Genomic DNA, 26378 nt, shown 5'->3' with positions numbered 1-26378 from the left:
CCATCTTTATCATCAACCACGTTTCACTGCGACATTCTCTAAGGAATAGATCAACAAAAGGACAACTTTGATCATTGAATGGATTAGGGGGGACTCAGGAAAAATCTCCAGGGTTCATTCCTTACAAAATGACAAAACCCTTTTCAACAAAGCAGCCAGCCATCACCACAAATAAGCTGCCCAAGTCAAACTAATATTTAACTATTTCACCAAGTTGAACGAATTGTATTCTAATTATTACTATTATTTTCTTTTTAATGCCAAGCCTTATCTTTATGTATGTGATAAAATTTATTTCGGGCACAAGTCCGCATTTGAAATATAAAAAAAAAATATCAATCGTTTGCTTATGTTTCATAGATAGTTTACTTTGGATAAAAAATAGTTTACTACTTTTTGTAGAAAATAATATTTTGGAACTTTAAAAAAAGGGTGTCGGAAATAAATTTAAAGAGCTAAAAAAAAAAACCAATTACAGGAGACAGACGAATAAAATTATTAAAAAGAAGTTAGGAAAAGTATTAAGTGCGCTAATTCCTAAAGTGTATTCGGTGTGATAATTCATCTCCACCTTCTCCGGTGAAAGATATTTTTACAAATTAAAAGACTCCGGTCACTGCCGGTCACTGACCTCGTCTTCCTTGCCTCCATCTCCGATCCATTGATTTACGAGGCGCGTGAGAGCTACAGAGACAGCGAACCATGGGAAATGGAAACTCAACTGAGACGAAAGAGTCCCGCCGATCAAAGATGCGACAGAAGATTAAGAACTTTCAAAGCCGCCGCCGTCTTCGTCGTCCAGGATCCGGAAGCGTCTCCGGATTGGTCAGTCAGAGATCTGTGAGCGCAGACGATTTCGCCGGCATTGCTCTTCTTACTCTAATGGGCGTACGGCTTCCTTTCTTTTTTCTTTTCTATTTTGCTGTTCTCGTCAAAGGTTAGCTGCGATAGTCATGTGTTTTCGTCTTTTGGCATCTTCTCTTAGGCGGAGATGAAGTTCAAGGATAAGTGGCTCGCCTGTGTTTCCTTCGGGGAACAGACGTTTCGTTCGGGAGTTTCCGATTCGTAGGTTCCCAACAATTCTTCGCATTCGATTTTTGAAACTAGTCTCGTATATGTTTTCGAATCTTCTACTTAACACTGTCTTGTTTCTGATGATTTTGCAGCACGGATAAGCCAATGTGGAACTCGGTAAGAGAACTCTTGATTTCTGTTTTGTTTTTACAGCCTTGTGAGAATAGTTGGGTTCATCGGTTTTGAGTTTTGTGTATATAGGAAAAGAAGCTCCTCTTGGAGAAAAATGGACCAAGTCTGGCTAGGATTTCAGTATTTGAGGTGTGAAGTAATCAGAGTTTACTTTATTCTTTCTAGATTTTCTTTTAGTTATTGATCGGTTGAGATAATTTCCTTTTCTTGATGCAGACTAATAGGCTCTTGAAGAACAATATCGTTGGTTATTGTGAGCTTGATCTACTTGAATTTTTAGTGCAGGTCAGAAATATAAGTTTGTTGCTGTTTAATTTCTTCTACTGTTTTTCTTTTCAATAACTATTCATTCTTCCTCGGGTTTAAACTCTACTAGTCTTAAGTGTCAGCAAGTTGCTTTCTATCACTTGTCTTCCATTGATTCGAGGGAATCTGTGACAGTTTAGCTAATAGTCAGTGCATTGATTAGAAATTGCAATATCATGACTAATAAATCATTATAATTTTTTTTCCTGACATATATGTTTTTTTCTCTCTCTTTTATACAATGTGATATAGGAACCTGACTCTACGTGCAAGTCATTTGACCTGTTAGATCCGGCGTCATCTAATGTTGTTGGCACCATGTTCATTTCGTGCTCCGTTGAGGTATGCATATGTCAAAGGTTAAAGAGATGGTTAAACCAGTGCAATGGGAGTGTTTCTAATTTTCTGGTCACTACCATTCGCAGGATCCTGTTGAAACTGAGACATGCTTTGCGAAGCGTATTTTGTCCATAGTGGTATGCTTTACTTAATTGTCCACTCTGTTTCTTCTGGTCTTTTGAAGTTTTGTCATGATTGATTATAAATAATTTTTAAATCAGATTTCCCTATGTTTATTTTCATTGCTCTCTTTATTTTTGGTGTGAAAATTCTTTCAATAAGAATCCATAAGCTACGTTTCTCTTTTCAATTGCTTCTTAAGCATGTTTTTATTTATTTCTATGGAACATTATGGCATCATGTGCCCATTATAATTGATTGTTTGAGGCCTTCATCCAAGCGCAGGACTATAACGAAGATGGAACACTCTCGTTTTCAGAGTTCTCTGATCTGATGAATGCTTTTGGGAATATAGTGGCTGCTGACAAGGTTTGATCTCTGGCAACTTTCACCTCTATCTGTCATGCGTGTTTGTGCATATGGAATTTGAAGTACGAAAAGTTGTTCTCCGCAGCATTTTAGTATGAATAGTGCTTGATTGCTTCATTTTCTAATGCCACTCTTGATGTTTTCACTGACTCGATTACCAGAAAGAGGAGTTGTTTAAAGCTGCTGACCTGAATGGAGATGGTGTTGTTACAATTGATGAGTTGGCTGCACTTCTTGCCATTCAACAGGAACAGTAATAACATTCTAATTGCCTATGTTAAAAACTTCTGTTTATGCTTATTGATTTATACATCCTTGAATCCCAGTAATTTGCATGCATCTAAATTGCAGGGAGCCAATTATAAATAGCTGTCCGGTCTGTGGTGAGGCTCTTCAACTTTCTGACAAGCTCAACGCAATGATCCATATGACCCTCTGTTTTGACGAAGGAACTGGTAAACAAACAATGACCGGAGGGTTCTTGACTGATAGGCAGGCTTCATATGGGTTAGAAGAATTATCATTTTTTTATGTTTTTAATCAGACATTCTAAATATTTTATTATTTTCTTCACTTGACCAACATTCAATTTCTTAACATTTCGTCAGATGGATGTTCAAACTAAGTGAATGGACTCATCTATCGACTTATGATGTTGGTTTGAATACTGGTTCAAGTGCTTCACATATCGTGGTATTTTTTCTTTCTAGCACTTTTGCGTATGTAATGATTAACATCTAATATGGAGGCCAATTATCAAGTTGTATGATGTACTGTATTCAGAAAATCCTGGCGTGAGAGAAACCTGATATTTTTTGCATTCCTCCTATCGATTTGTGGTTTACCTTTGAGATGTCTCTTGAAAATGCAGTAAAAGTATACTTACTCTAATTGATACTTGATTTAGGTGATTGATAGGAAGACTAAGCGGCTTGTAGAAGAATTGATTGATTCAAAGATTGTTATGTCGATGAGAGCTATCTACCAGTCAAAAATTGGACTCCGTCTTATGGACCAAGGTAACGAGTTGGGTTCTTCATTTCTAAAATTCACCTGGCCGTTTTGCCTTTGTAATATATATTTGTTGTTATTCTATGCTAAATTTGTTCCACGCTACACATTCTTGCCATTGTAACCAATCAATAAGTTTTCATTCTGGATTGATCCCCTTGATGCAGGAGCGAAAGAGATTCTGCAGAATCTTTCTGAAAAGCAGGGGAAGAAAATGAACTCAGTTGAATCTGCCCAAAATATACCCAGCTTTCTAGAGTTTTTCAAGGTGTGAAATATATATATATGTCAAGTTATTATGTGTTAAATGGCTGTTGAATTTAAGCCTGACAACTTGGCTTGTGGCTTGGAGTTTAACAATACTTGTTTGAAATGTGAAATTGATATAGATCTATATAGCACAGCATATCTTAGAAAAACTTGGATGAATATTAAACAGAAATCTGATATTATTTTTGGGGATTGAGACAGCATGTGAAATCCTCTGACAGAGATCAAGTCCTCTCCTATGCTTTATTTATAGCAATGGATACGTTGGAATTGATTCACTAGATCTCCTTTTGTATGTTTAAATGAAGGCCAAAAGTTTAATCATTTGTTTGTTGCAGGATCAAATAAACATGGCTGAAGTCAAGTATCCTCTAGACCAATTTAAGGTATGCAAAAACAACTCTGCGTATAATTCTGACTATGATATTACAATAAAATGTTGCTAATTCTTGAACTTGAGATGTGACTCAATAAAATTCACAGTATGCCTTTCTACAAAATAAACATATTAGCTTTTGCGACTAGGTATAAAATAAATATGGAAGTTATAATGATGTATATCTAAGCCAAATCCTTTGCAGTTTTTATCTAGCACGGTAAAAGCCCATGATCATTTGATTAACTGTAAAGCTTGCGTACTTTTGATGGATTTCAAAGATGGTCATTTCACTTGCAGACATTCAATGAATTCTTCATACGGGAGTTAAAGCCTGGTGCAAGACCAATTGCTTGCATGGATCAGGATGATGTTGCTGTATCTGCTGCAGATTGTCGATTAATGGCGTTTCAATCAGTGGATGATAGCATGCGGTTCTGGATCAAGGTAAACCTTCTCTAGAGTAGCTATAATATGATAATTCTGCAAGCTAGGTATGGCATCTAGAAAAATTAATAAATCTTAGGATAAATGTTGCAGCTTATAACTTACAACATCGCCTAAATGTTACTAACTATTCTAAAATCTTCAACGGATTTCAATATTGTCAGGGCCGGAAGTTCTCAATTAAAGGCCTCCTTGGGAAGGATGTGCACTCGGATGGTTTCCTTGATGGATCTTTGGTGATATTCCGATTGGCTCCACAGGTACGACAAGACTGCATGCTTCATGTCTTTCGACCAAAAGCAGAAAAACTTGCAGTTGTTATTTACTCTCTTTATCGATTTATTGATTTGTTACAGGACTATCATCGTTTTCATTCTCCTGTCTCTGGTGTCATTGAAAAGTTTGTTGATGTTTCTGGAAGCTTGTATACAGTATGTACTTATCCATTTCCCTTTTTAAGTTGAAGAGTTTCATTCTCTCTTGCGTATTCTCTTATTGGATTTACTTTTGCATCCTGGTTATCTACCTTGTTTCTCAGGTTAATCCGATTGCAGTCAATAGCAAGTACTGTAATGTGTTCACTGAGAATAAGCGGACCATTGTAATTATTTCAACAGCAGAGTTTGGAAAGGTGTGTTATCTCGTATAAGTTATTAACCATTTTTTAATATCTGCTGAAACAAACTATATCTCAATCTTCGCTTGATGCGCTGAACTCAGTGATGCTGTAATTTATAAATGAGCCTGTATAATGAAATCTGATCTTACCACAGAACTTGACTTCAGCCTATTGTCTGTAACAGGTGGCATTTGTTGCGATTGGAGCAACAATGGTTGGTAGCATCACTTTTGTTAGAAAAGAGGGAGACCATGTGAAGAAAGGGGACGAAGTAAGCAATTCTGAACCTTTTTTTTTATAATTGAAAAATGGGTAATAGTTTCTTATACAAGCGGCCTCAAATTTAACATATTCCTTTTTCCAGCTTGGTTACTTTTCATTTGGTGGAAGCACAGTTATATGCGTCTTTGAAAAGGTTAGGCTCTAACTTTGTTTTCTGAATGCTGAATATAAAAAAGAATCTCAAAACTCTTACCACTATTTTAATACTTTATACTTAATCTTTTCATAGCTCTCATAGCTGAAAATTTGAATAATATGCTTCCACTACCCTGGAAACACCTTGTTTATTGATTTGAAAATCTTTTGACAATATATCATACATTTTCATAGTAACTTCCCTGGATGGGTGCTTGAACCTGCATCAACCTTACCTTTCACATGACAATTTGCAGGACTCAATTAAGATTGATGAGGATCTCTTAGCTAACAGTGCTAGGTCCTTGGAGACATTAGTTACTGTCGGGATGCAACTGGGTGTCTCCTTTCCAAAGCTGGAAAACTGTGTTCTTGAACCCTGAACTACTTCAAAGTATGTGAGTTTATATGAAACGACGAATAATTTGCTATGGTTTGGTTTGATTTTATTAGTTTTCTCTATCCATCAAGAACTCGATTCCTCACTGTTTTATTCAGTATTCACAATGACTTTGCTCCGTGTATATAAAACCAGTATGTCCGGGGCAGTGATACTTGTCAATATTTATTGTGTTTGGGTTTTTGTTAAGTTTTTTTGCTAGGTGACAATTTTACATGCAAATAGGGTTAAACACATGTCTTTCTTTATAGCTATTGTAAGAATGAGACTTTCTGTAAAACTCTCTCTCTTTCTTTATTACCTCTCTCTCCCTCCCTATCCCTCTCTTTCTCTGTTGAGTTGAACATAATAAAGCACAAATGGCATGGACAAAGGCTAAGATGAGTCTAGCTTTGTCTCTGGTTACGGTAATCCTCAGCGTCTCTCTTGCTGATCTAAAAGTCGGGTTTTACTCCAATACATGTCCTCAAGCCGAGTCAATCGTTAGGAGAGTTGTCTCAGGAGCTGCTCTTTCTGACCCTAACCTCCCAGCCATACTTCTACGTCTCCATTTCCACGACTGCTTTGTTGAGGTACAATGCACTTTCCTCCTCTTTGTGCTTTCTACTATTATTGCAATGCTTATAGATTTAAGCACGTACAGGGATGTGATGGCTCGATCCTCGTGGATAACGGAGCAATCTCTGAAAAGAATGCCTTTGGGCACGAAGGCGTTAGAGGATTTGAGATAGTAGAAGCCATTAAAGCCGAGCTTGAAGCTGCATGCCCCGGTGTTGTCTCCTGCTCAGACATTGTTGCCTTGGCGGCACGTGATGCCATATCTTTGGTAAAAAATCAATTAGAGAAAGAAAAAATTGAATCTATTGATCTTTTGTCTTTCTTCTTCCCTGTGGTGATCAATTCATGATACAGGCAAATGGACCAGCGTATGAGGTACCAACTGGGCGGAGAGATGGTCTGGTTTCGAATATGTCGCTGGCTAAGGACATGCCTGAGATCAGCGACACGATTCAGATACTAAAGGCTAAGTTCATGCAGAAGGGGCTCAACGCCAAAGAGCTCGTGCTTCTCAGTGGTATGTATCGCTTCTTCTTGGTCTTTCTCTCTCATTCATGTTTGTTTGGTGGTTTCAAATCTCTCGAGGTTTTTGGTTCGAAGTTCAAGTTATATGATTTTTCGTTTCCCGAATCCGTGATGTGTTTCCCATGTTTCGTCCGTTTCCTCTTTCCCTTCGTGTGTTAGTGTCACGTGCTTCCGTCCTTTACGAAATTCTGGTTGACCAATAAAATAAAAATAAAAAGAAAAAAGCCTAAGCCAATTTTCTTCCTCAGAAAAAAAAGTTCCTCATAAATTTGGATAAGAAATTCGTGAAAATATATTAATAACAAAAAAATATGTCCAGTGTTTTTTTTATGTTTTTGCTAAGATTATTGCAAAATGAAAAGTCGTTTGTTGAAAAAAAAATATAGGCCTTTTGTCAACTTACGTTAGGCATTTTTGCATGAGTTTGTATTTTATTTAAATTTCAACTATAAAATTGAGTGTGTTCTATTAGTAAGATGTGTTTTGATTTTCTGTCATCTAATCCACTAAATCGGGCATGGCTCAGAAATGTCATCATTCACACGAAAATATGGGTGTTATAGAATCGGCGGTTAGTTTTAATTGGACAAAACACATAAATATCTATCGGGCCATTCTTGTTTTTGTCATTCGATAGAGTAGATATTAGGGTTAAGTCATCAACGTGCACGTGTGACCAAGAACAGAAGAGCACGAGTAACTAGTGATCATGCCTTTGAAACTGGACTCGGATTGTGTCATTTCAATATCTCAACATGAAAGAAAAACAGAACAAGAAAAAAAAAATAGAAGGAAAGTGTAGAAACACTTCTCTTCGTTCTAATGTTATTTCAACCGTATCATCAGCTGCTCACACTATCGGAACAACAGCCTGCTTCTTCATGACCAAACGCCTCTACAACTTCTTACCCGGTGGCCAACCTGACCCGACCATCAATCCGGTATTCCTACCCGAGTTAACCACTCAGTGCCCACAAAATGGTGACATAAACGTCCGGTTACCAATGGACCGGATCAGTGAACGTGTATTCGACAAGCAGATTCTACAAAACATAAAGGATGGTTTCGCTGTGCTTCAGACCGATGCTGGTCTTTACGAGGATGTGACGACCCGACGGGTTGTGGATTCCTATCTTGGGATGCTAAATCCGTTCTTTGGTCCAACGTTCGAGTCCGATTTCGTAAAGGCAATAGTGAAGATGGGGAAGATTGGTGTGAAGACTGGTTCTAAAGGGGAGATTCGACGGGTTTGCTCTGCCTTCAATTGAGAGAATATGCAATGAAAGTGAAACTGTTGAAAATCTTTTGATCTTTGACTCCAAAATATGAATAGGCAAAATGCCTTATTACAGAGAATATTAATGGATGGTGCATTATATCAAATGCGAGACAAAAAAAAATGAAAAATGAAAAGAAAAAGATAAGCATATATAAAGAGGATGAAAAACAAATTGTAAAGTGAGAGTTGAATAGACGCTTCTGTATATTAAAAAATGATATATTGAAATAAATTTTACATTGTTGTGCATAGCAACGTTTGTATCCAATTCAAAATCATCTACAACATATAAATCATCACATCATGAAGTTAATAGTGTGCTGAGTGCATATGAATTCTTAATCTCATCACGTAATTTATACCAAAAAGACACAAAATAAAGTTGTACTGTATTCTTAATTCTCATTCTTTACTGTCTCGAATAAACTAATTTCATCCCCATTCCCTTATGACAAAAAATAACAAGAGGGGCAAGCTAATTAAACAAAGAACAAAAAATGGGGAGGGCGAATTCGCAAAAACAAAGCAACTAAACATGAATTCAAAAAAGAAAAAAAAATAAGAGAATAAAAGAGTTCAAGTTCTTAAAGCTCTTATTCTTAAACTCGTATGCCGCTTAAATTCCTTGCGTTGGGCCTTGTCACAAATCGTCCCTGTCAGATAAACAAACCACCATTATTATAATGACAATCTTTCACCTAAATCCTTAGCTCAAATCAAATGTATCAATAAGTTGACATGTAAGTTCCGGTTTTTACATTTGAAGACAGAAGTGTAGATATATATACCTTCATACGGGGACGTTGATCGGCGTTGAGTTTGCGAACTTGATATCGGATTTTCTTGGAGAAGAGTCGATTCCTCCTCTTCTCTTTATACCTTAACACACTTGCTTCCCTCATTCCACTTTCTCCGAACAAATCTATCTCACCCAATCGCGTCTGTCCCCAAACACATCATTCTTTTTACATCAGTTTTACTCACTCAATAGATTAACTTACTATCTACTACAAACTTTAAATTCAAAAAAAATTCAGATATTGGTAATTAAATTCAAAATTTGATAAGATTTTTTGAAACAAAATAAAGGATTTAAATAAAATAAAGAACAATTCAGATATTGGTAATTAAAACGATTGGTTATCCAAAAATTTATAAACAAAAAAGTTTAAAAGACAACACTCGTTTTAGATGCAAATTCGAGTGCCATGTGGCATAATTTAAGAGGATTTAGGAGGTTCCATAATAATCCGTAACGGCGGCTTACGAAAATTAAGATAGACTAATCTAAATTTGAAATGTTTGTGATTTAAGCCACGGGGGAAAGAGAGATTAGAGAACAGAGTAACGTACATATAGGTCGATTCCTGCGGCGTCCGAACCCATAATCTCGTCGGAGAACGGCGACTCCTTACCCGACCAAGCCTCTAGAACCCCACCGTAGTCGAGCTTCAACAACGGACTCATCACTCTCTGCTCTAATTCTGGCAACGGATCTTCGGAGCTCTTTGATTCCACCGCCGCCGCAGCCGGAGTCACTTTCTTGTTCTTGTTTTTGTTCTTGTTCTTGTTCTTTTTCTTGTATCCCTCCGCCGAGACCGTCGTCTTACTCTCCACCACATTGTGTTTCCCGTCACCAGCTACGGCGTTTATGGCTGTCTGAATTCTCGGCGATATTTGTTCGAACTCCACAGTGGGGAATTGGCACCAGTTCCCGTCGTCGTGTTCCCTGAGAGAACTCCTCAGTCCGAGTCCTAGTCGAAACCTTCCGTTCCAAGCATTCTTCATCACTTCCTCTAATCGACTTATTCTGTAGCAATTCTCTCCCTGGTCGGATTCAATACTCCCCATAAAGCTATCGATCCCTTCTTCAATCTCCTCATCAAGAATCGATCCCGCGTCGAAGTCATCTAAACTAGTTCCAAACCCATTCACATCCAGCTCATCTAAAATGACATCTTTATGCTCCAAGAAGTGCTCTGCTTTCGTTGGAATCGTGGGACTGAACAGAAACTCGGACTCTTCGATGGATTCGTACGGGAGAAGCAACTGAGAAGCTTCGTCGTAACCACTGAGAGGAGATTTATTGAAAGTCTGAGTTTTTGGTTTCTTGGAAGAGAAGATGTTTGGGTAGGCGGTGGAGAGCAGAGCCGCAGCTTCGTCGTATGTTTGGTTCGGACGTTTCCGTGGAGTTCGTGGCCTTCTCGTGGATATCAAGAACGGAGGAGAGTTTGACTCGGTGATTGTAGATGACGGCGAAGGAGTGTTGTGTGACGGTGGCGATTTCACCATATAGGCACCACCGCCGCTTAGACAAGACGACATTTCTAGTTCTTGCAAGAATCCAAGAATAATTTTCCGGGGAAATCAGGAAATGAAATCTCGAAAAGAAGAAAAAAAAACCAAAACCGTTTATAAAGAATTAAGTATAATTTAAAATTCAGAAACGTTTCAGAGTATCGTACGAAGTCTATACTGTTAAACCCTAAACCTTCTGACAAAATCTTGTATACTAAATATAGCAAAAAGGTCAAATAAAATAGGAGTAATGATGTCTACTATAAAATGAAAAAGGAAAGCCTAGCTACAAAAAAGAAAAAAAAAACAAGGAAGATTTAATGAGAGACACAGAGAGAGGTCATGGGTGATGGATGTACTAGTTCCCCCGAAGAGAGATAAGGGGCAGCAATTGGATTGGGAGAGTCACAAGATGGTGTAAGAAAAAAAGAGAATAGACCCGTTAGGGTTTGTCGAACTTATATATAGTCAAAATGAAGTGAGACTCTCTCTTGATTAATTTTTGATATATCATCATATCACTTTTGTTGATGCGAAAACAGAGAGGTAAGAAAGTGAAAAAAAAAAGTGAAGAGGGAGTAGCGGCACTAGGTGAAATGGCTTTAAGTACTTGTGAACTTTTGAAAGAAAACAAATTCAAAAAAGTTTTATATTGTTTTTGTAACGTTTTAGACGAATGAATTTAGTAGATTGATGACCAGTTCACTAGCTATTTATAACATATTAAGAGTTGTATATTGTATCCGAATCATTTTAAAATGTAACAAGGTAAAATTTTGACTGCATGTGTTTGGAGTATTTTTCTTATTGAGAATCATGTTTATATGTTTAGCAAAAAAAAAGAAAGAAGAATCATGTTTATATACGTAACTTAATTGCACAGATAAGTTAGGATAATTTTTGTTCTCGGACGTTTCCATAGGGAAAATAATTAAGTTAAAAATCATCATGAGATTTTGGAAATTTCTAAATTTCGAAAACATTGTAACCGACCAGCTGTAAATACTTTTCGTCTATATATTGTCCGTATGTACAAAACTTAACAGGCCACCTTATCCGTGTACGTGGCTACATCCCATTGCTTGTGTTCGATTTCTGTGTCGACGTGGTGTTTTTCTTTTACACTTGCTAGGAAACTTCAACTTGGCATTGAAATGTAAAATATGGCTAATGTAAATTAAAATATATATCCCCTTAACGTATTTTGCAATCAGAAAATAGTTTAACAAGTTACATGTGGGGAGAATAAATAAGATTTTTTCTTGATTTTATATGAAAGCACCATGTATCCCATATGAAATACGGATAAACTGGTTCCGAATAAAAGGTTTAGTGTCAGAGATCCCTAAGAAGTAAAGAACCACCAACGATTGGACTAAAACCTCAAACCACTAAAACAAGACATATTATAGTATTGACTGCTGGTTTGAAGTAACACCTATCTTTTCCGATTGTATAAAAATGAAAATGTGTAAGAGAAAGAGAGCCGCGTGGGCATTGGGTTGTGAGAAACGATTGGACCCATTTTTTTATCATTCGGAACTGATATGTGTGGCAGATGGCAATCATACGTTTGCGTCATTAGATATTCTCTACAGTTTTTAGATTATTTCGATTGTTTGTGTCATACATATATATACGAGTCTAGAATGTTACGTACTGCAATTGAACAGTGTTTTCTCACGGTACATCTCCTGTCTATTGATCCGTATATATATACTCAAAGTTTTGTCTTTGTCACATACTAAGATTATAGTCCCATCAGTCATTTTCTTGTGTATTTAACAAGACAAGACGTAGTAATGAGAATTTTTTTGAACTTGAGTTGATATATTTTGGATTGTATTTGGCATCAGTCAATGAATATGTGTGTGTGTATATACGAGGAAAACATAACTTGGTAAGGAGGAAATATGAGATTTATCCAATCTATAGAGAAAAGAGAGGATAAAGCTGTCTGCAAACTCTGCCCACCGTCTCCAAAGTCCATCCCAGTTAAATTTTCTTATTTTGGAATCTTCTTACGTTATTACTCTTCTTTTTCTTATGACAACATGTGACCTGTCTTCTTCTTCTTTCTTGTCCTCAGCTTTTCTCCTTTTTAAGCATAATGTTTTAAAAGATTTGAATCTTTTAGGTTTTAAACTTAGATTTTCACAAGGAGTAGCCATTCACAAATGTCTTTCTAGCTAGAATGGTAAAGCACATCGTCATTAAATTTATTTAAGGAGCATCAATCTAATTGGTGGTAGATATGTAAATTGAAGATTTTTGTTTTCCATGCAACATGTGTTGTGTCTATGTTATTTAACTTTGGATAAAGAGAGTATTTATGAGGTTTAATGCTTATTGACGGCCGGTATAAGATTGATGTTACCTTTTTTGTTTTTTGACGTAAGTCACGGTAGATCAGTAGATGCTATCTTTCATAGTTGTTGAATAGACAGATTCATGGACAATATATAGTAATTAGTTAGAGATTAAAAAAGTGCTGCTAAATATGTAAGAAATTGCTAGAACTTAGAAAGTAACCATAAAAATAAAATTACATGTATAGTAACTGGATAATTAATTCAATGTGAAAAATGAATTAGTATGAAGTTAAGCATGTGACCTTTGAGAGTCGATTAGGGCACTGTGCAAGATTGACCCAAATAGTTACAAACTACAAGTGAACTCTCTTCTCTGTTACATACGTGTAAGGAGAGGGGACCATGCGTTACCGTATATACAAAGACACAGACGTCCATATGTGTGTGTTTTGCCCTAAATTTCCCAATTTTTATTTATTTTTATTTATTTTTTGTCGACAATTTCCCAATTTTGATTCAGCATGGGGACTCATTTTTGTTTCTGATGAGTTAAGAAAGGCATGACCAAAAAGATCTAAAATTTTGAAAATATACGAATTACAATGGTTTCTGACCAAAACTTTTTTTTTTTTTTTTAATCAAGAAAAGCTTTTTTCTTTTTTTTATATATCACCTTATCAAGAAAGCCTATATGAACCTAGTGAGAATACAAAAGTGACTCGCAGAGAGATAAAGTATATTCGGGACAGCAGATATTTTTCATGTTACGTCCCTTTCTTCCCCATAGCATATTGCATATGATGACAAGAAAAATTAGTCTTCCAAATTTACGGTAAAAACAAAAAAAAACGTTAATTTGGAAGGTTTTTATTCGAAGGTGCAAAGTTGATAATGGGCTGAAGTGAAGGAATAAGGATATTAGAAAATCCAATTTAAAGATGAGACTGTAAATATAACCAAGTTGTGGAGCTAATTAACAATCTTTGCATATATAATTTGGATACAGTAGGTGAGGTTCGTTGGTGTGGAAGTTCAGATTTGAAAAGACTCGATTCACAATGGTAGGACACTAATTAAGCAGTAGATATTTGGATAATATATTATCAAAATCTTTGCAACCTAGCCAGTGACTCAGTGAGTACATCTTTGATAAGACGGAACCTACGATATGTACATTTTTTGTTTTAGTTTCGGCTATTCATTAATGAAACATGCGATGGAACAAATCTCTTAAGATACCCTTTTTTTAATAAAAAAGACATGTAACTTGCACGCTGTTAAAGACATGTTTTGTACTTGCTCAAAGTACAAAACACATATTTAAGCTTGAAAGTACAAAACATATACGTATTTAGGTCTTAAATATAATAATAGCTCATGGGCTTCAGAAAGGTCAAAAGTGAAACTATTAACCGAAAGCCCAAACCCATTGAACTGTAACGGTGTCGTATAATATGACAGCGCTGATTCCTATAGCCAGAGGTTAAATCTCTCTCTCAATCTCTCTGTCTCGTATCTTTTTTTTTTTTTTTTGTCGCCGGTTGTAATGGCCGCCGTCGAAGATTCCGTTGAGAAAAATGGTACTATTAACCTTCCGGAGAATGAAAACCTTATGCCGGTAGGAATCAGTGACACCGTATTGCTTGAAGAAAACCCCGGCGGCTTTCCTGAATTGGACCAGCCAGATAGCTTAGCTGTTTCTGAGATTACTGCTCCCGATACGAACGATTCCACGGAGGAGAGATGGCCAGGCTGGCCTGGAGATTGTGTGTTTCGTATGATCGTTCCGGTGACTAAGGTCGGAGCTATTATTGGCCGCAAAGGAGACTTTATTAAGAAGATGTGTGAGGAGACTCGTGCTCGTATCAAAGTCCTTGATGGTCCTGTTAACACTCCCGATCGCATCGTGAGTATCTTCCTCTCTTTCTAGGGTCTTCAAAGCTATTCGAATTTGGGGATTTTCTAATTCTATCTCTAGGGTTTCCTAATCATTAGTAGTAAATATTATTTGGTTCTTGTGATGAATTTTCTGTGGGAAAGTGGTTAAATTTAGCTCAAAGGTAGTGGATTTTGTGGTGAAGTTAGAGAAATTGAGACTTGCACTTTATTTACCTTTTTTGGTATTAATTGTAGTTTTCAAGTGTTCACAAATAGGTTAAATTTCTTGGTCTTTAACGTAATGTTATGCTTAGGTGTTAATATCTGGTAAGGAAGAGCCAGAGGCCTACATGTCCCCTGCAATGGATGGAGTCCTGAGGGTGTTTAGACGAGTTGCAGGATTGCCAGATAATGATGATGATGTTCAAAACGCTGGAAGTGCCTTCTGTTCTGTGCGTTTATTAGTTGCATCTACTCAGGCGATTAATTTAATTGGAAAACAAGGTTCTATGATTAAATCCATTGTAGAGAACTCTGGTGCATCAGTTCGCATTTTATCAGAAGGTATTTTCACCTGCATTTTCAATTTTAGTCAGTAGGATCTCTTTCTTGTCTATTCAAAAGTTTAGTTAGTTCTTCTTCAATTCATGTCTGTCATCTTTTATAAATTGTGCTATGCCTGTTTCCTATTTCTGAAATTGTATGTTGTACAGTTCATATGAGCCTACTCGATAATAATGTGTATTCTGTACTTTCTTTCTGCCAGAGGAAACACCGTTTTATGCTGCGCAAGATGAGAGGATAGTTGATTTGCAGGGTGAAGCTTTAAAAATCCTTAAAGCATTAGAAAGCATTGTTGGACACCTAAGGAAATTTCTAGTTGACCATACTGTGGTTCCTCTCTTCGAAAAGCAAGTAAGTTTGGCTATCTGAAACGATTGGTTCCTACCTTTCTCTCATTTTCTTTCTGAATCATCTAACTTTTGTCCTTTTTTTTTTTTTTTATCTTAAGTATCTAGCTAGAGTCTCACAAACTCGTCAGGAAGAATCGTTAGCTGACAACAAGTCATCTCTGCATACTATTTCGTCAAATGTAATCGAGCCTGATTTCTCCCTCTTAGCACGGAGGGAACCTTCGTTCCTGGAGCGCGATTCTCGGATGGAGTCACGTGTTCAGCCTTCGGGAGTTTCTATCTATAGTCAGGATTCTGTATTGTCCGCCAGACAGTCTCCGGGTCTTGCTCGGGTTTCTGCTGCTTTTGTCACACAGGTAGATTCCATTATCCAATATCTCCACAAAATGTTTAATAATATCACCAATCTTGCTTGTTATGATTAATCTTCTACCAGTGGTTTTGATCTTATCACATGTACGCTTATGTCTCAGAACTAGTAATGACATTTCTATGATGGGTTCTCTTACTAGGTATCTCAAACGATGCAAATACCATTCTCCTTTGCGGAGGATATAATTGGTGTAGAAGGTGCTAATATAGCCTTCATCCGTCGAAGAAGTGGAGCTACCATAACCATACAAGAGAGTCCACATCCTGATCAAATCACAGTGGAAATCAAAGGCACATCCTCTCAAGTACAAACTGCTGAGCAACTAATTCAAGTAAGAAAAAGTTCCATCTATGTATACTTTGTTTTAACTGGCATTGTAATTATACTAAACTGACGCTTCCTTCACATGCTACTGCCTCCCCACTTTCCTAGCCATAAAACTGTATTTGTGGTTTACGTGCATGCAGGAGTTCATCAGCAATCACAAAGAACCAGCTTCGGTTTCAGGGGGATATGGCAGAATCGATGCTGCCTACGTACCTGCATATCCTCCTCAGCTGAGCAACCGTCAAGAGCCACTCTCCAGTAGCTACCTGAGCACAGAGCAGGCGCAGTACAGACCAACAGCATACTCTCAGCTGGCAGGTCCTTCGACTTATACGCCGTCACTGGCTGGACAAACATATAGTACGGAATATAGACCAGCTTCTGATGTTGGTGGCTACGGCAGCTATAATCTTTGAATCCTCTCCTGTGTTTTATGAGGTTGTAATTCATTGGCAGATTAATTTCTGTGACTAGAAGAAAGGCTCATTTATAATAGAGAGGGAAAGAACAAGTTCTAGAGAGCCAATGTAGTTGAAATGTGTAATGTAAATCTAGGTTTTGCCTCGTTCTTCTTTATTTTTCTCTTTCAGAATCAAAGACATATTTTACACGACGTTTCTGGTCACTGTCAAATAAGAACAGTTCTATGGTTTTGTTTATTTATGTGATTGTCTGAGAGGATTTTTTTGGTCAGCAGCAATCAGAATGGTTATTTTTACGCTATAATGTTGGAGATTTTACTTAATCCATCAAGCTTTCTATATTTGGGAGAGAAGCTTTGTTTGGGCGAAGAGCCAACAACACTTGCGATGCGCGTTTTGATTTCAATGTTCATAGATACGGTTGTTACTAGTAATCATAAGCAAACCGTTAACGTTCATACACAGGGAAAAAAATGAATTGATCATTCTATATATCTATGATATACCTTGTGTAACAGTGTAAAACTTTAATTTTGATGCATAATAATTTCTTCAAATTAGTACTTCCATTAAAAAAACATATGTACTAATATCTTGTTTATGGTTTCCTATACAACAAGAAACAATACTTGCAGGTTTTGTATATTTTGACTTTTGCAGCTTCTTCTTAGAAAATGTAAATCACAAAAACAATTGCATTTATCAAAGAGTCAGCATTAAAACAATATGCACTTCTCAGAAATGGTACCATTTTGAAATCGAGAAAATGTATTGAACGCAAGTTGTTCAAAATGTATTTCATGTTGGCCATAATCAAATCATTGACGTGGGGAATCATTCTCTTGTCAATGAAACATTATTAGTGCACAGGTACTACCTAATATATATTCCTCTAACCCGTCAAATGTCAATGTTTTCGACCTTCACTCTGTGCACGTCATCTAATTGAATTTGAAGCATTCTCTTTGCCATTTTCTTGACCCTAAAATTTCATATAAATATGGTTTACGAGCATTTAAAACTTCAACATCAAACCTTACTAGTAACATTCACAGGAGAGGCAAGGAAGAGATTCATCACACGAAATGAGGGCAATAACAGCTTTGTTTTTCCTTTTCTGTTTCCTTGCTCCCTCTGCTTTGGCGCAGCTCCGACTTGGGTTCTACGGCCGCTCATGCCCTCGAGCTGAATCTATCGTTGCTAATGTTGTTGCCAACCGTTTCCGTCGTGACCGTTCCATTACTGCAGCATTGCTTCGTATGCAGTTTCATGATTGCTTTGTTAGGGTTCGTAAGCTTCTCCTTGTGTGTGTCTTTTTTATCATGGACTAGCTAATATCGTGGGTGTAACATTGATGAACTAATTTTTTTAATGGTTGTGTAGGGTTGTGATGCTTCCCTCTTGATCGACCCAAGACCCGGAAGGCCATCAGAGAAAAGCACTGGACCAAATGCCAGTGTGAGAGGATACGAGGTCATTGATGAAGCTAAGAGACAGCTAGAGGCTGCATGTCCCCGAACTGTCTCATGCGCAGACATTGTAACTCTAGCCACCAGAGACTCTGTCGCCTTTGCTGGTGGTCCAAGGTTCTCAGTACCAACAGGAAGACGTGATGGATTAAGATCAGTCCCCAGTGATGTGAACTTGCCCGGGCCAACAATTCCGGTTGGCGCATCTATCCAATTGTTTGCAGCTCAAGGTATGAACGCGAACGATATGGTTACGCTTATTGGTGGTGGCCACAGCGTTGGTGTTACACATTGCAGTCTCTTCCAAGATAGGCTTAACGATCCAGCAATGGACCGCACATTGAATGCTAGGTTGAGGAACACATGTCGTTCCCCTAATGACCCATCAGTGTTTTTGGACCAAAGGACTCCATTTACCGTGGACAACGCAATATTTGGAGAGATCCGAAGACAGAGAGGGATCCTAAGAATTGACCAAAACTTAGGTCTCGATAGATCGACCCGTGGGATTGTGTCGAGTTTTGCATCAAGCAATGCACTCTTCAGACAGAGATTTGCTCAGGCAATGGTGAAAATGGGCACCATTAGGGTTCTCACGGGACGCTCTGGTGAGATCAGGAGAAACTGCAGAGTCTTCAACAACGGACGTTGATTCACATTTTGTTTGTTAAACCATTATTCATTTTAATATTTCGTTTGGTTTTTCTCCGTCAAATAAAGTTTGCGTGTGCGTAAAAGTATGTTTTGTATTTTCCTTAAGATTCATCTGTAAGCTGTACTTTGCTATTCTATGTGATCACTCATGTCATTCTTTTGTTTTTGGTCAATCTCATATTATTCTATAGTGTGCATTTTTATGTTGTTCAACAATTCGTTCGTTGGTTTTCATATTTTTTTTATTCAGATGCTTTTGAGAAATTTGAACTGGTATTGTCACCCGAATCAAAATTCAGGAATGGTCTGTTTCATTTAAAATTGGTGTATATAAGTATATATCTGCGAGTGACAAAAAAAAGTACATATAACTATATATCTTCAAAGTTTTCACTATATTAAAAAAGTTTATGAAACTAAAGGCCAATTTAATACATCAGCACAGGGTCCATAGTAAGTTTGATCATATATAACCGTTAAATGTAAACTGCGTTCATCATATATGAGAATCATGATACTTATGCATGCTTCATTTCATCTAGTTTTGCTGCATTTCAAATGGTTCATTCTGAATATATATACAGCATGTGAAAATATGAAAGAAACGACAATATACCCAAATGCAATCATAAAGACGTATGTATGTGAATTGTGATGCTGAAACATGAAACCCTACAAGATTAAGACACCTAAAACGAGTAGCTTTACCGAGACCAGTAGAACTGTAGAAGATTGGGCAAATGCATTGTATGTTTGGTTGTTCACTTCATTTTTGCTTTTGTTAAGTTCGAGGATCACATATCTTCACTCGTCGCATCTTTGGCGTAAGAAGGTACACTCATATTTTTCTTTGGTGATATATATGTAAAATCGGTACCTAATGTACAACTGATATCAACTACAGTATGTATGTATCATTGAGTGGATTAATGAAGTTTAATTATCAAATCGTTAAACATCACTTTCTTCAGAAACTCTTTGTAGCCTTCTACTTTATTTGTTTCTATCTTATTTTAGTTTCGTGTACCACAAGAACCAGTTCTTGAATTTTTTTATTTTTTTTTGTTTTTTTCAAATCTAAAACGGATAAAACAAAAAGGTGTATAACTGTATATCAGAAAACAATAGCATATCTTAATGAATCAGCATCTCGAAATAGAAATGGTGCGTACCATTTTTCGAAATCGACAATATATATTGAACGCAAAAATTGTTCAAAATATATTCCAAGTTGGATATACTCAAACTTTTGACGTGTGGAGGACGAACTTTACATATTTATTAAAGACATTAACAAAGAACAACTACTACAATGTATATTCCTTTCAACCATCAATCGCCTATGTATCCACATTTACCCTATGCACGTCTTTTAAATGAAACATTCGCTTTGACAATGTCTTGTCCCCAACTTTACATATAAATATGCATCTCACGGACACGAACCATTGCATCAGCAAAACTTAGAAATAAGTGTTTCTACGTTTTCACAGGGGAGGGAAGTAAGAACTCATCATACGAAATGAGGGCAATCGCAGCTTTGTTTTTCCTTTTCTGTTTCCTTGCTCCCTCTGCTTTGGCGCAGCTCCGACTCGGGTTCTACGGCCGCTCATGCCCTCGCGCTGAATCTATCGTTGCTAATGTTGTTGCCAACCGTTTCCGCCGTGACCGTTCCATTACTGCAGCATTGCTTCGTATGCAGTTTCATGATTGTTTTGTCAGGGTTCGTACGCTTCTCCTTGTTTTTTTTTTTTGTGTATATTGAGATATGTATAGAACTTATAAGTTAGCTTATATTGAGACATAACATTGATCAAGAAATGTTTTAAATGGTTTTGTAGGGTTGTGATGCTTCTCTCTTGATTGACCCAAGGCCTGGAAGGCCATCAGAGAAAAGCACCGGACCAAATGCAAGCGTCAGAGGGTACGAGGTCATTGATGAGGCTAAGAGACAGCTAGAGGCTGCATGTCCCCGAACTGTCTCATGCGCAGACATTGTAACTCTAGCCACCAGAGACTCTGTGGCCTTTGCTGGCGGTCCAAGGTTCTCAGTGCCAACAGGAAGACGTGATGGATTAAGATCAGTCCCCAGTGATGTGAACTTGCCCGGGCCAACAATTCCGGTTGGCGCATCTATCCAGTTGTTTGCAGCTCAAGGTATGAACGCGAACGATATGGTTACACTTATTGGTGGTGGCCACAGCGTTGGTGTTACACACTGCAGTCTCTTTCAAGATAGGCTTAACGATCCAGCGATGGACCGCACATTGAACGCTAGGTTGAGGAACACATGTCGTTCCCCCAATGACCCATCAGTATTTTTGGACCAAAGGACTCCATTTACCGTGGACAACGCAATATTTGGAGAAATCCGACGTCAAAGAGGAATCCTAAGAATTGACCAAAACTTGGGTCTCGATAGATCAACCCGTGGGATTGTGTCGAGTTTTGCATCGAGCAATGCACTCTTCAGACAGAGATTTGCTCAGGCAATGGTGAAAATGGGCACCATTAGGGTTCTTACAGGACGTTCTGGAGAGATCAGGAGAAACTGCAGAGTCTTCAACAACGGACGTTAATTCTACACTTTCTTTTATTTACCATTATTCATGGAGAGATCCAGCGGAATCCTATGCTTTGTGTGCTTTTCTTACAGACAAATCGGAAAGTGTGCTTGTTCCGGTATCATGTTTTAATTTTCCTTAAAAATTGATTCCTGCGTTGCATGGACTTGTATTGATTTTTTATATTAACTTCTATTTTCAGTTTTGTGACTCTATTCTTAAATCTATCACTTTTTGGATAACAATAGTTAATGAATAATGCCGTCTTAGAGTCCAATTTCTTGTAAACTGAATTAACAAGACCTTATCTTTATAAAGTTTCTACTAGCAAACATATGTAGGGTTCTTATTCAGTTTTATATGCATTTTAAGATGGTAACTATAGGTTTTGGTGTATGTTTTCAAGTGTATCATCCACAAAAGTAATCTGAAGAAAGTGCTTTGGGTTCATGGAACTTACTCGTTGAAGAAGTAATCCGACGGTAAGTGTCTGTTTCCTGGCTGTTCTATGAAGAAGATAGTTTCCGTTTAAGGATCTCATTCTCTTTCCTCAGTTTCATTAGCTTCTGTTTCAAAGTCTCGACCTGTCGATTTGAAGTTGTATCCCTCTGCTTTTCAGCTATTGACGTTCTACTAATAAGCACTGCAATTAATAAAAAGGGATCTGCAATTAGTTTTGCAATATAATGACTTAAGGAGTTATGTGGACTCTTAGTCTCGCAGCTAATGAAACCTGAAACCAAACCAAATCGATCACTTTTCCGCGACGCTGAGTTAGGGAGATGTAGAAACTCTTACATTCCTTCTGCAGACTCTGAAGTTTGTTACTGATATCGTTTTTCTCTTCTTGTTCCATTAGAAGGCAGTCCTTTAGATCCTGAATCTCGAGTTCATCTATCAAACGATTACATCAGGAGCCGTAAAGAAACCACAAACTTAGGTACATTTGGAGATTAGGTGTCGAGTCTTACACTTGCATTCCACTTCAGAAACTACTCGATCCAGTTTCTTCGACATTGCTTGAATATGCGATTTGTTAGCTGTCAAGTCTTGGCGAAGCCTATCAATTACCATATCGTTTGTTGCTTTTTCAACCATGAGACTCCTGTACATAAAAGTTGTGGCAGTTAACCAAAAAGATGAGATACACAGACAGTTGAAATAATACTTGCTAAATTGGCTTTTACCTGATTTTATTCTCTAGCTCTTCAACCTTTGTTACATGCTTCTGCCTAAGCGATTCCAAAACGTTCCTGTGTTCCTGCCACAGCTTACAAATATCTCAAAACAGATACATAGCTAGGAATGCTCCAAGCATCATCCTCAGTTTCAAAGCACAAGGAAAATTCTTTAAGCTGAAAAAAGAATTGACAAGTATAGAGAGATCTAAAAGCTCACATGTTGTTTGCTTTTGTTTTCATCATTCACTCTCATCAGTTCTTCTTTCAAACTATGGCATTTAGTACGATGCTCAAGCTGCACTAATCTCCAACCATAGAAAGGTTTTCAGGTATTAGGCACAAGAAACAGAGAACATTGTTGTGGTCTCAAAAGGAAACACTACAAAATTCCGGAATTTAGCGACCTGATCAGCAAAATTGTTAAGCGATTCAGTATAAAGCTTCTTCAGCCTTTCATTCTCTGCAGAATCCAAATTCGAGTTTAACAATTTAGATACCTACCTCAAAAACCACTTAAACTAAACAGCATCAAACAAAAACCAACCAAACCTTCTTTAAGAGCTTTATTAGTAATCTCAAGAACATCTCTTCTGCTGGTTTCAACATTGCTCTTTGATCTGTAAACATTGATCTCATTCAACCCGCTTTTAAAATCCTGAGACAAACAAAATCGAGCTGCGTATCTTAAATCCTTCAAACCATGTAATCACTTCAAAACATTATGAGCAGTCAATTTGAAATCTGTGTAGTACAGTCACTAACCCAAAATTCTCAGAATACCAGATAAATTTCTAAAAGCTACAACATGAGCAGATCGAAATTTCCAGAATCCAATTCCAAAATCGATTCGGTTAGATAAAGATATAGAAATCGATTTGATTGCAGAGGAAGATAACTCATAATCGAGACTAGATTAGTTTTTTTTTTTTTTCTATGGAGAGAACGAAACAGAACTGAGAATAGTGGAAGCAGCAACCAAGCGAAGAAGAAGAAGAAGAAGAGATCAGAAAGAGAGAATCGCAAAAATCACCTCGTAGATCTGATCGAAACTTGAAAGAAGCAAATTCATCTGCTCATCGCTTGTTGCCGCCATGATTTTAGATTCGAGTTTCGAATGCGTAAAGGCGAGAGGGAGATGAATGAAACAAAATCGAAAGGGGGTTTCCAATTGGATGGATATTAATGGGCCTTCAATGCCATTGTCTGGATCGTGTTGTTCTCCACCTAAAAGCCTTATTATTTTTATTTTTTTATCAAAATAAAAACCTTATTACCTTAACACATTTTAACGAAAACTTAAGAGAATTTTTGAGAAATACCCCTTTTGGTGTACCCTTTTTTAAAAATACCCTTTTTATCTATCTATTTTCAAAAATATCCCTTCTTAAATAAAAAAAATTATAAAGTTTTATATAGTTTATAAGGTACTTCTATATAATATCTACTACTGGGAGATTCGATAAAAATATTTTAAAATGTTTTAAATAGTTTTAAATCGTTTTTATAAGTTTTATAAAGTTTTTAAAAGGGTTTATACGGTTTTTATAAGGTTTTTATAAGGTTTTTATAATTTCTTTTTACGGTATTTATGAAAGGTATATAAAGTTTTATACACATATAAAGGTAATTTGTGTATATATTTATAAGCTTACACACATATTTGGATAAATTTTAACATTTTTAGTGGGTTTTTTGATAAAGTTTGAAAAGGGGGTATTTTTAAAAAGAGGTATATGAAAAGGGGTATTTTTAAAATTCCCCCACTTAAGGTGTGAAATTTCAAACCTTGACTCAACGAAATAAATACGATTAAAATATTAAATAGTGCAAACGCAAACAAATAATTAATTACAGCCGTTTATCATTTAGTTTAATAATTAAAAAAATCATTTACTGATTGGAAAATATATCATAAAGCATACTGTATAAAAGCCTAATAGGTTAAAAAAAAGTATACAGTATAATATAAATGTTTCCACATTTTAGTTTAGATATTTTTTATTGCTTTTGATACTAAGATGCACAAGCATCTACAAAATGCCAATATATATATATATATATATATATATATATATATATATATATATGGTCAACTCTTTAACTTCTTTAGTACTGTATATTGGAAGTACATATAATTAAAGAAAGAAATTATCTATCAAAAAGAAGAAAAAAATAAAAGTTTATCAATCCAAAACTTAAATTTATGATTTAATTTGACTTTATTGTATTAGTATCACTTTTGATATTACTAATATAAAAGTGTGATGAATTAATGTATTTAATTTCAGTTTCATTATTGTGTGCTGAACTAATATAAAAGTGTTCATCTTTCTTTTTTTGTATATAAATAAATAGGGTAATAATGGTATAAAACATGATTTACAACTGACACAGCCAGATAAGTTAAACATAAAATTTACATTTTTGGAACAACATCCAAAGATTACTATATAAATAGAGGCTTTCCAATTACAAATTTAGAAAATTAAATGTTTGAAGATTTTCATATAAAGATATTAAATGCTAGTCAACATTAAAAACATGTTTTCCTTGTGTTAATAAATTAATTTCATCTTTTCTACTTTTTCCAATTTAGTCTAATTACTAAAGTGTACTAATATAAATAGATAGACATGTATAATTTCTAAAGCACGCTCTCATTTCAAGATGTCTTTAATTCCAAATGACTTCAATTTTTACAGTGATTATACTGTGAACCACAACGAGGTTGTTCATATCCAAAATAACTCAATTATGAGGAATCACTACCAATCCAATACCACAAATCATGTCAATTTCTTTTCTCGATCACATGATTCACAAATTTCTTTGTCGTCTTCAAGATTCAACAGCTCCCATGTGGCTTATCGTATGAGAAGCACTATGGTTTCTTCTTTCAGTATGCCTTGCCGCACAACTCAAATCTCAAATTTTGTGAGGGTTTCTAGAGTTTTTATCAATCAAACTATCCAAAATAGGTATTGTGCTATTGTTCCTACCAGTAATATTGCTAGTGTCCAAAATGATAACGAACGTGTCATGTCTTCCGATCCAACCATTTGGAGTTCTACATCTCACCTTCCAAATGTTTCTGATAAACACTATGAAACCTTCACCCCTAATCCCATCAATTATTTTTCTTCCCAACAAGACTCGACATCTCTTCGGCGTTTTGATCCATATGTTCCCAAAGATTGTCGGCCGGTGAAAAAATTCCATAAAACACTTGAGGTTCTTAAAGAAATTGATGACTATATTAATTACGAGGAAGGTGAAGGCACTGGAGATGTTGAAAACATAGATTGGATACACAACCTGCCCTACGAAAATGACGGTGCATTTATATGTCTCAAATGCAACGGTTTGTTTGATACTCCGCATATATTGGCTGCACATGTGAAGTTTGTTCATTATAGGAGCGATAGTAACGAGGAGAGCAAGAAAAGAATTAGAGCTCTTAATCATCAAGAGGTTAATGGTAAATCTCATAAGATCAACAAAGATCAAACCGGAGGACAAAGTTGCAGAAGAAAACTAAGGCAATAAAGAAGACATAATTAAGTGGTTCTCAAACTTTTTAACAAAGTGTAATTTTAATAAACTTTTCTTTTTCTTTGTTGTCTTTATTTTCAACTTATGTTACATAAGAAAAAGAGTCATTTGTATTTTGCAATTCATAATCTATTTTAATGACTAAAAACTGCTAAGTCAACTTTCATGTTAGTATGATATTGTCCTTTTTAA

At 36.4% G+C, this 26378-nt stretch overlaps 8 protein-coding genes across 11 annotated transcripts; 6 read left to right on the top strand and 2 right to left on the bottom strand.

Moving 5' to 3' along the window:
- The first annotated feature begins 517 nt into the window (after nt 1–517).
- On the top strand, nt 518–6089 carry LOC17879145 (phosphatidylserine decarboxylase proenzyme 3). The gene is made up of 21 exons (XM_006285205.2): nt 518–888; nt 986–1065; nt 1167–1191; nt 1276–1335; nt 1423–1491; nt 1765–1854; nt 1938–1988; nt 2257–2340; nt 2502–2593; nt 2692–2847; nt 2949–3033; nt 3248–3359; nt 3519–3619; nt 3960–4007; nt 4298–4444; nt 4609–4704; nt 4801–4875; nt 4983–5075; nt 5248–5334; nt 5428–5478; nt 5738–6089. The coding sequence occupies exons 1-21, from the start codon at nt 703–705 to the stop codon at nt 5861–5863; spliced, it is 1914 nt and encodes a 637-aa protein (XP_006285267.1). The 5' UTR covers nt 518–702; the 3' UTR covers nt 5864–6089.
- Nucleotides 6090–6143: 54 nt separating this feature from the next.
- On the top strand, nt 6144–8346 carry LOC17877562 (peroxidase 43). Its single transcript, XM_023778357.1, has 4 exons — nt 6144–6452; nt 6524–6706; nt 6793–6955; nt 7810–8346. Exons 1-4 carry the CDS (start codon nt 6240–6242, stop codon nt 8229–8231), a joined length of 981 nt encoding a protein of 326 aa, XP_023634125.1. The 5' UTR covers nt 6144–6239; the 3' UTR covers nt 8232–8346.
- A 262-nt stretch (nt 8347–8608) lies between these two features.
- On the bottom strand, nt 8609–10945 carry LOC17879835 (protein CHLOROPLAST IMPORT APPARATUS 2). The gene is made up of 3 exons (XM_006283820.2): nt 9596–10945; nt 9031–9183; nt 8609–8895 (listed from the first exon to the last, which is right to left on the bottom strand). The coding sequence occupies exons 1-3, from the start codon at nt 10565–10567 to the stop codon at nt 8842–8844; spliced, it is 1179 nt and encodes a 392-aa protein (XP_006283882.1). The 5' UTR covers nt 10568–10945; the 3' UTR covers nt 8609–8841.
- Nucleotides 10946–14367: 3422 nt separating this feature from the next.
- LOC17878750 (RNA-binding KH domain-containing protein PEPPER) lies at nt 14368–17034 on the top strand. Its single transcript, XM_006282721.2, has 6 exons — nt 14368–14758; nt 15045–15294; nt 15497–15645; nt 15743–16000; nt 16157–16348; nt 16485–17034. The coding sequence occupies exons 1-6, from the start codon at nt 14399–14401 to the stop codon at nt 16758–16760; spliced, it is 1485 nt and encodes a 494-aa protein (XP_006282783.1). The 5' UTR covers nt 14368–14398; the 3' UTR covers nt 16761–17034.
- Nucleotides 17035–17814: 780 nt separating this feature from the next.
- LOC17880998 (peroxidase 44) lies at nt 17815–19086 on the top strand. Its single transcript, XM_006282739.2, has 2 exons — nt 17815–18052; nt 18150–19086. Exons 1-2 carry the CDS (start codon nt 17852–17854, stop codon nt 18885–18887), a joined length of 939 nt encoding a protein of 312 aa, XP_006282801.1. The 5' UTR covers nt 17815–17851; the 3' UTR covers nt 18888–19086.
- Nucleotides 19087–20132: 1046 nt separating this feature from the next.
- LOC17879669 (peroxidase 44) lies at nt 20133–21727 on the top strand. Its single transcript, XM_006284875.2, has 2 exons — nt 20133–20612; nt 20731–21727. Exons 1-2 carry the CDS (start codon nt 20412–20414, stop codon nt 21466–21468), a joined length of 939 nt encoding a protein of 312 aa, XP_006284937.1. The 5' UTR covers nt 20133–20411; the 3' UTR covers nt 21469–21727.
- LOC17877450 (protein At-4/1) lies at nt 20562–23782 on the bottom strand. 4 transcript variants are annotated; one of them, XM_023777863.1, is made up of 9 exons: nt 23665–23782; nt 23184–23289; nt 23039–23094; nt 22852–22929; nt 22641–22714; nt 22425–22558; nt 22252–22347; nt 21914–22096; nt 20562–20579 (listed from the first exon to the last, which is right to left on the bottom strand). In XM_023777863.1, exons 1-8 carry the CDS (start codon nt 23725–23727, stop codon nt 21960–21962), a joined length of 744 nt encoding a protein of 247 aa, XP_023633631.1. In that variant the 5' UTR covers nt 23728–23782; the 3' UTR covers nt 20562–20579; nt 21914–21959. The 4 variants fall into 4 exon arrangements, with proteins under 4 accessions (XP_023633631.1, XP_023633630.1, XP_006284431.1 ...); XM_023777862.1 differs by lacking the exon at nt 20562–20579 and adding an exon at nt 21532–21605; XM_006284369.2 differs by lacking the exon at nt 20562–20579 and having other exon boundaries at nt 21842–22096.
- A 1598-nt stretch (nt 23783–25380) lies between these two features.
- On the top strand, nt 25381–26329 carry LOC17878493. Its single transcript, XM_006285484.2, has one exon. It carries the CDS (start codon nt 25389–25391, stop codon nt 26178–26180), a length of 792 nt encoding a protein of 263 aa, XP_006285546.2. The 5' UTR covers nt 25381–25388; the 3' UTR covers nt 26181–26329.
- Nucleotides 26330–26378: the final 49 nt, after the last annotated feature.

This window comes from Capsella rubella, unplaced genomic scaffold (genome assembly GCF_000375325.1).
Source record: "Capsella rubella cultivar Monte Gargano unplaced genomic scaffold, Caprub1_0 scaffold_7, whole genome shotgun sequence".
Lineage (NCBI taxonomy): Eukaryota > Viridiplantae > Streptophyta > Magnoliopsida > Brassicales > Brassicaceae > Capsella > Capsella rubella.
This window is presented reverse-complemented; position numbering and strand designations above follow the sequence as displayed.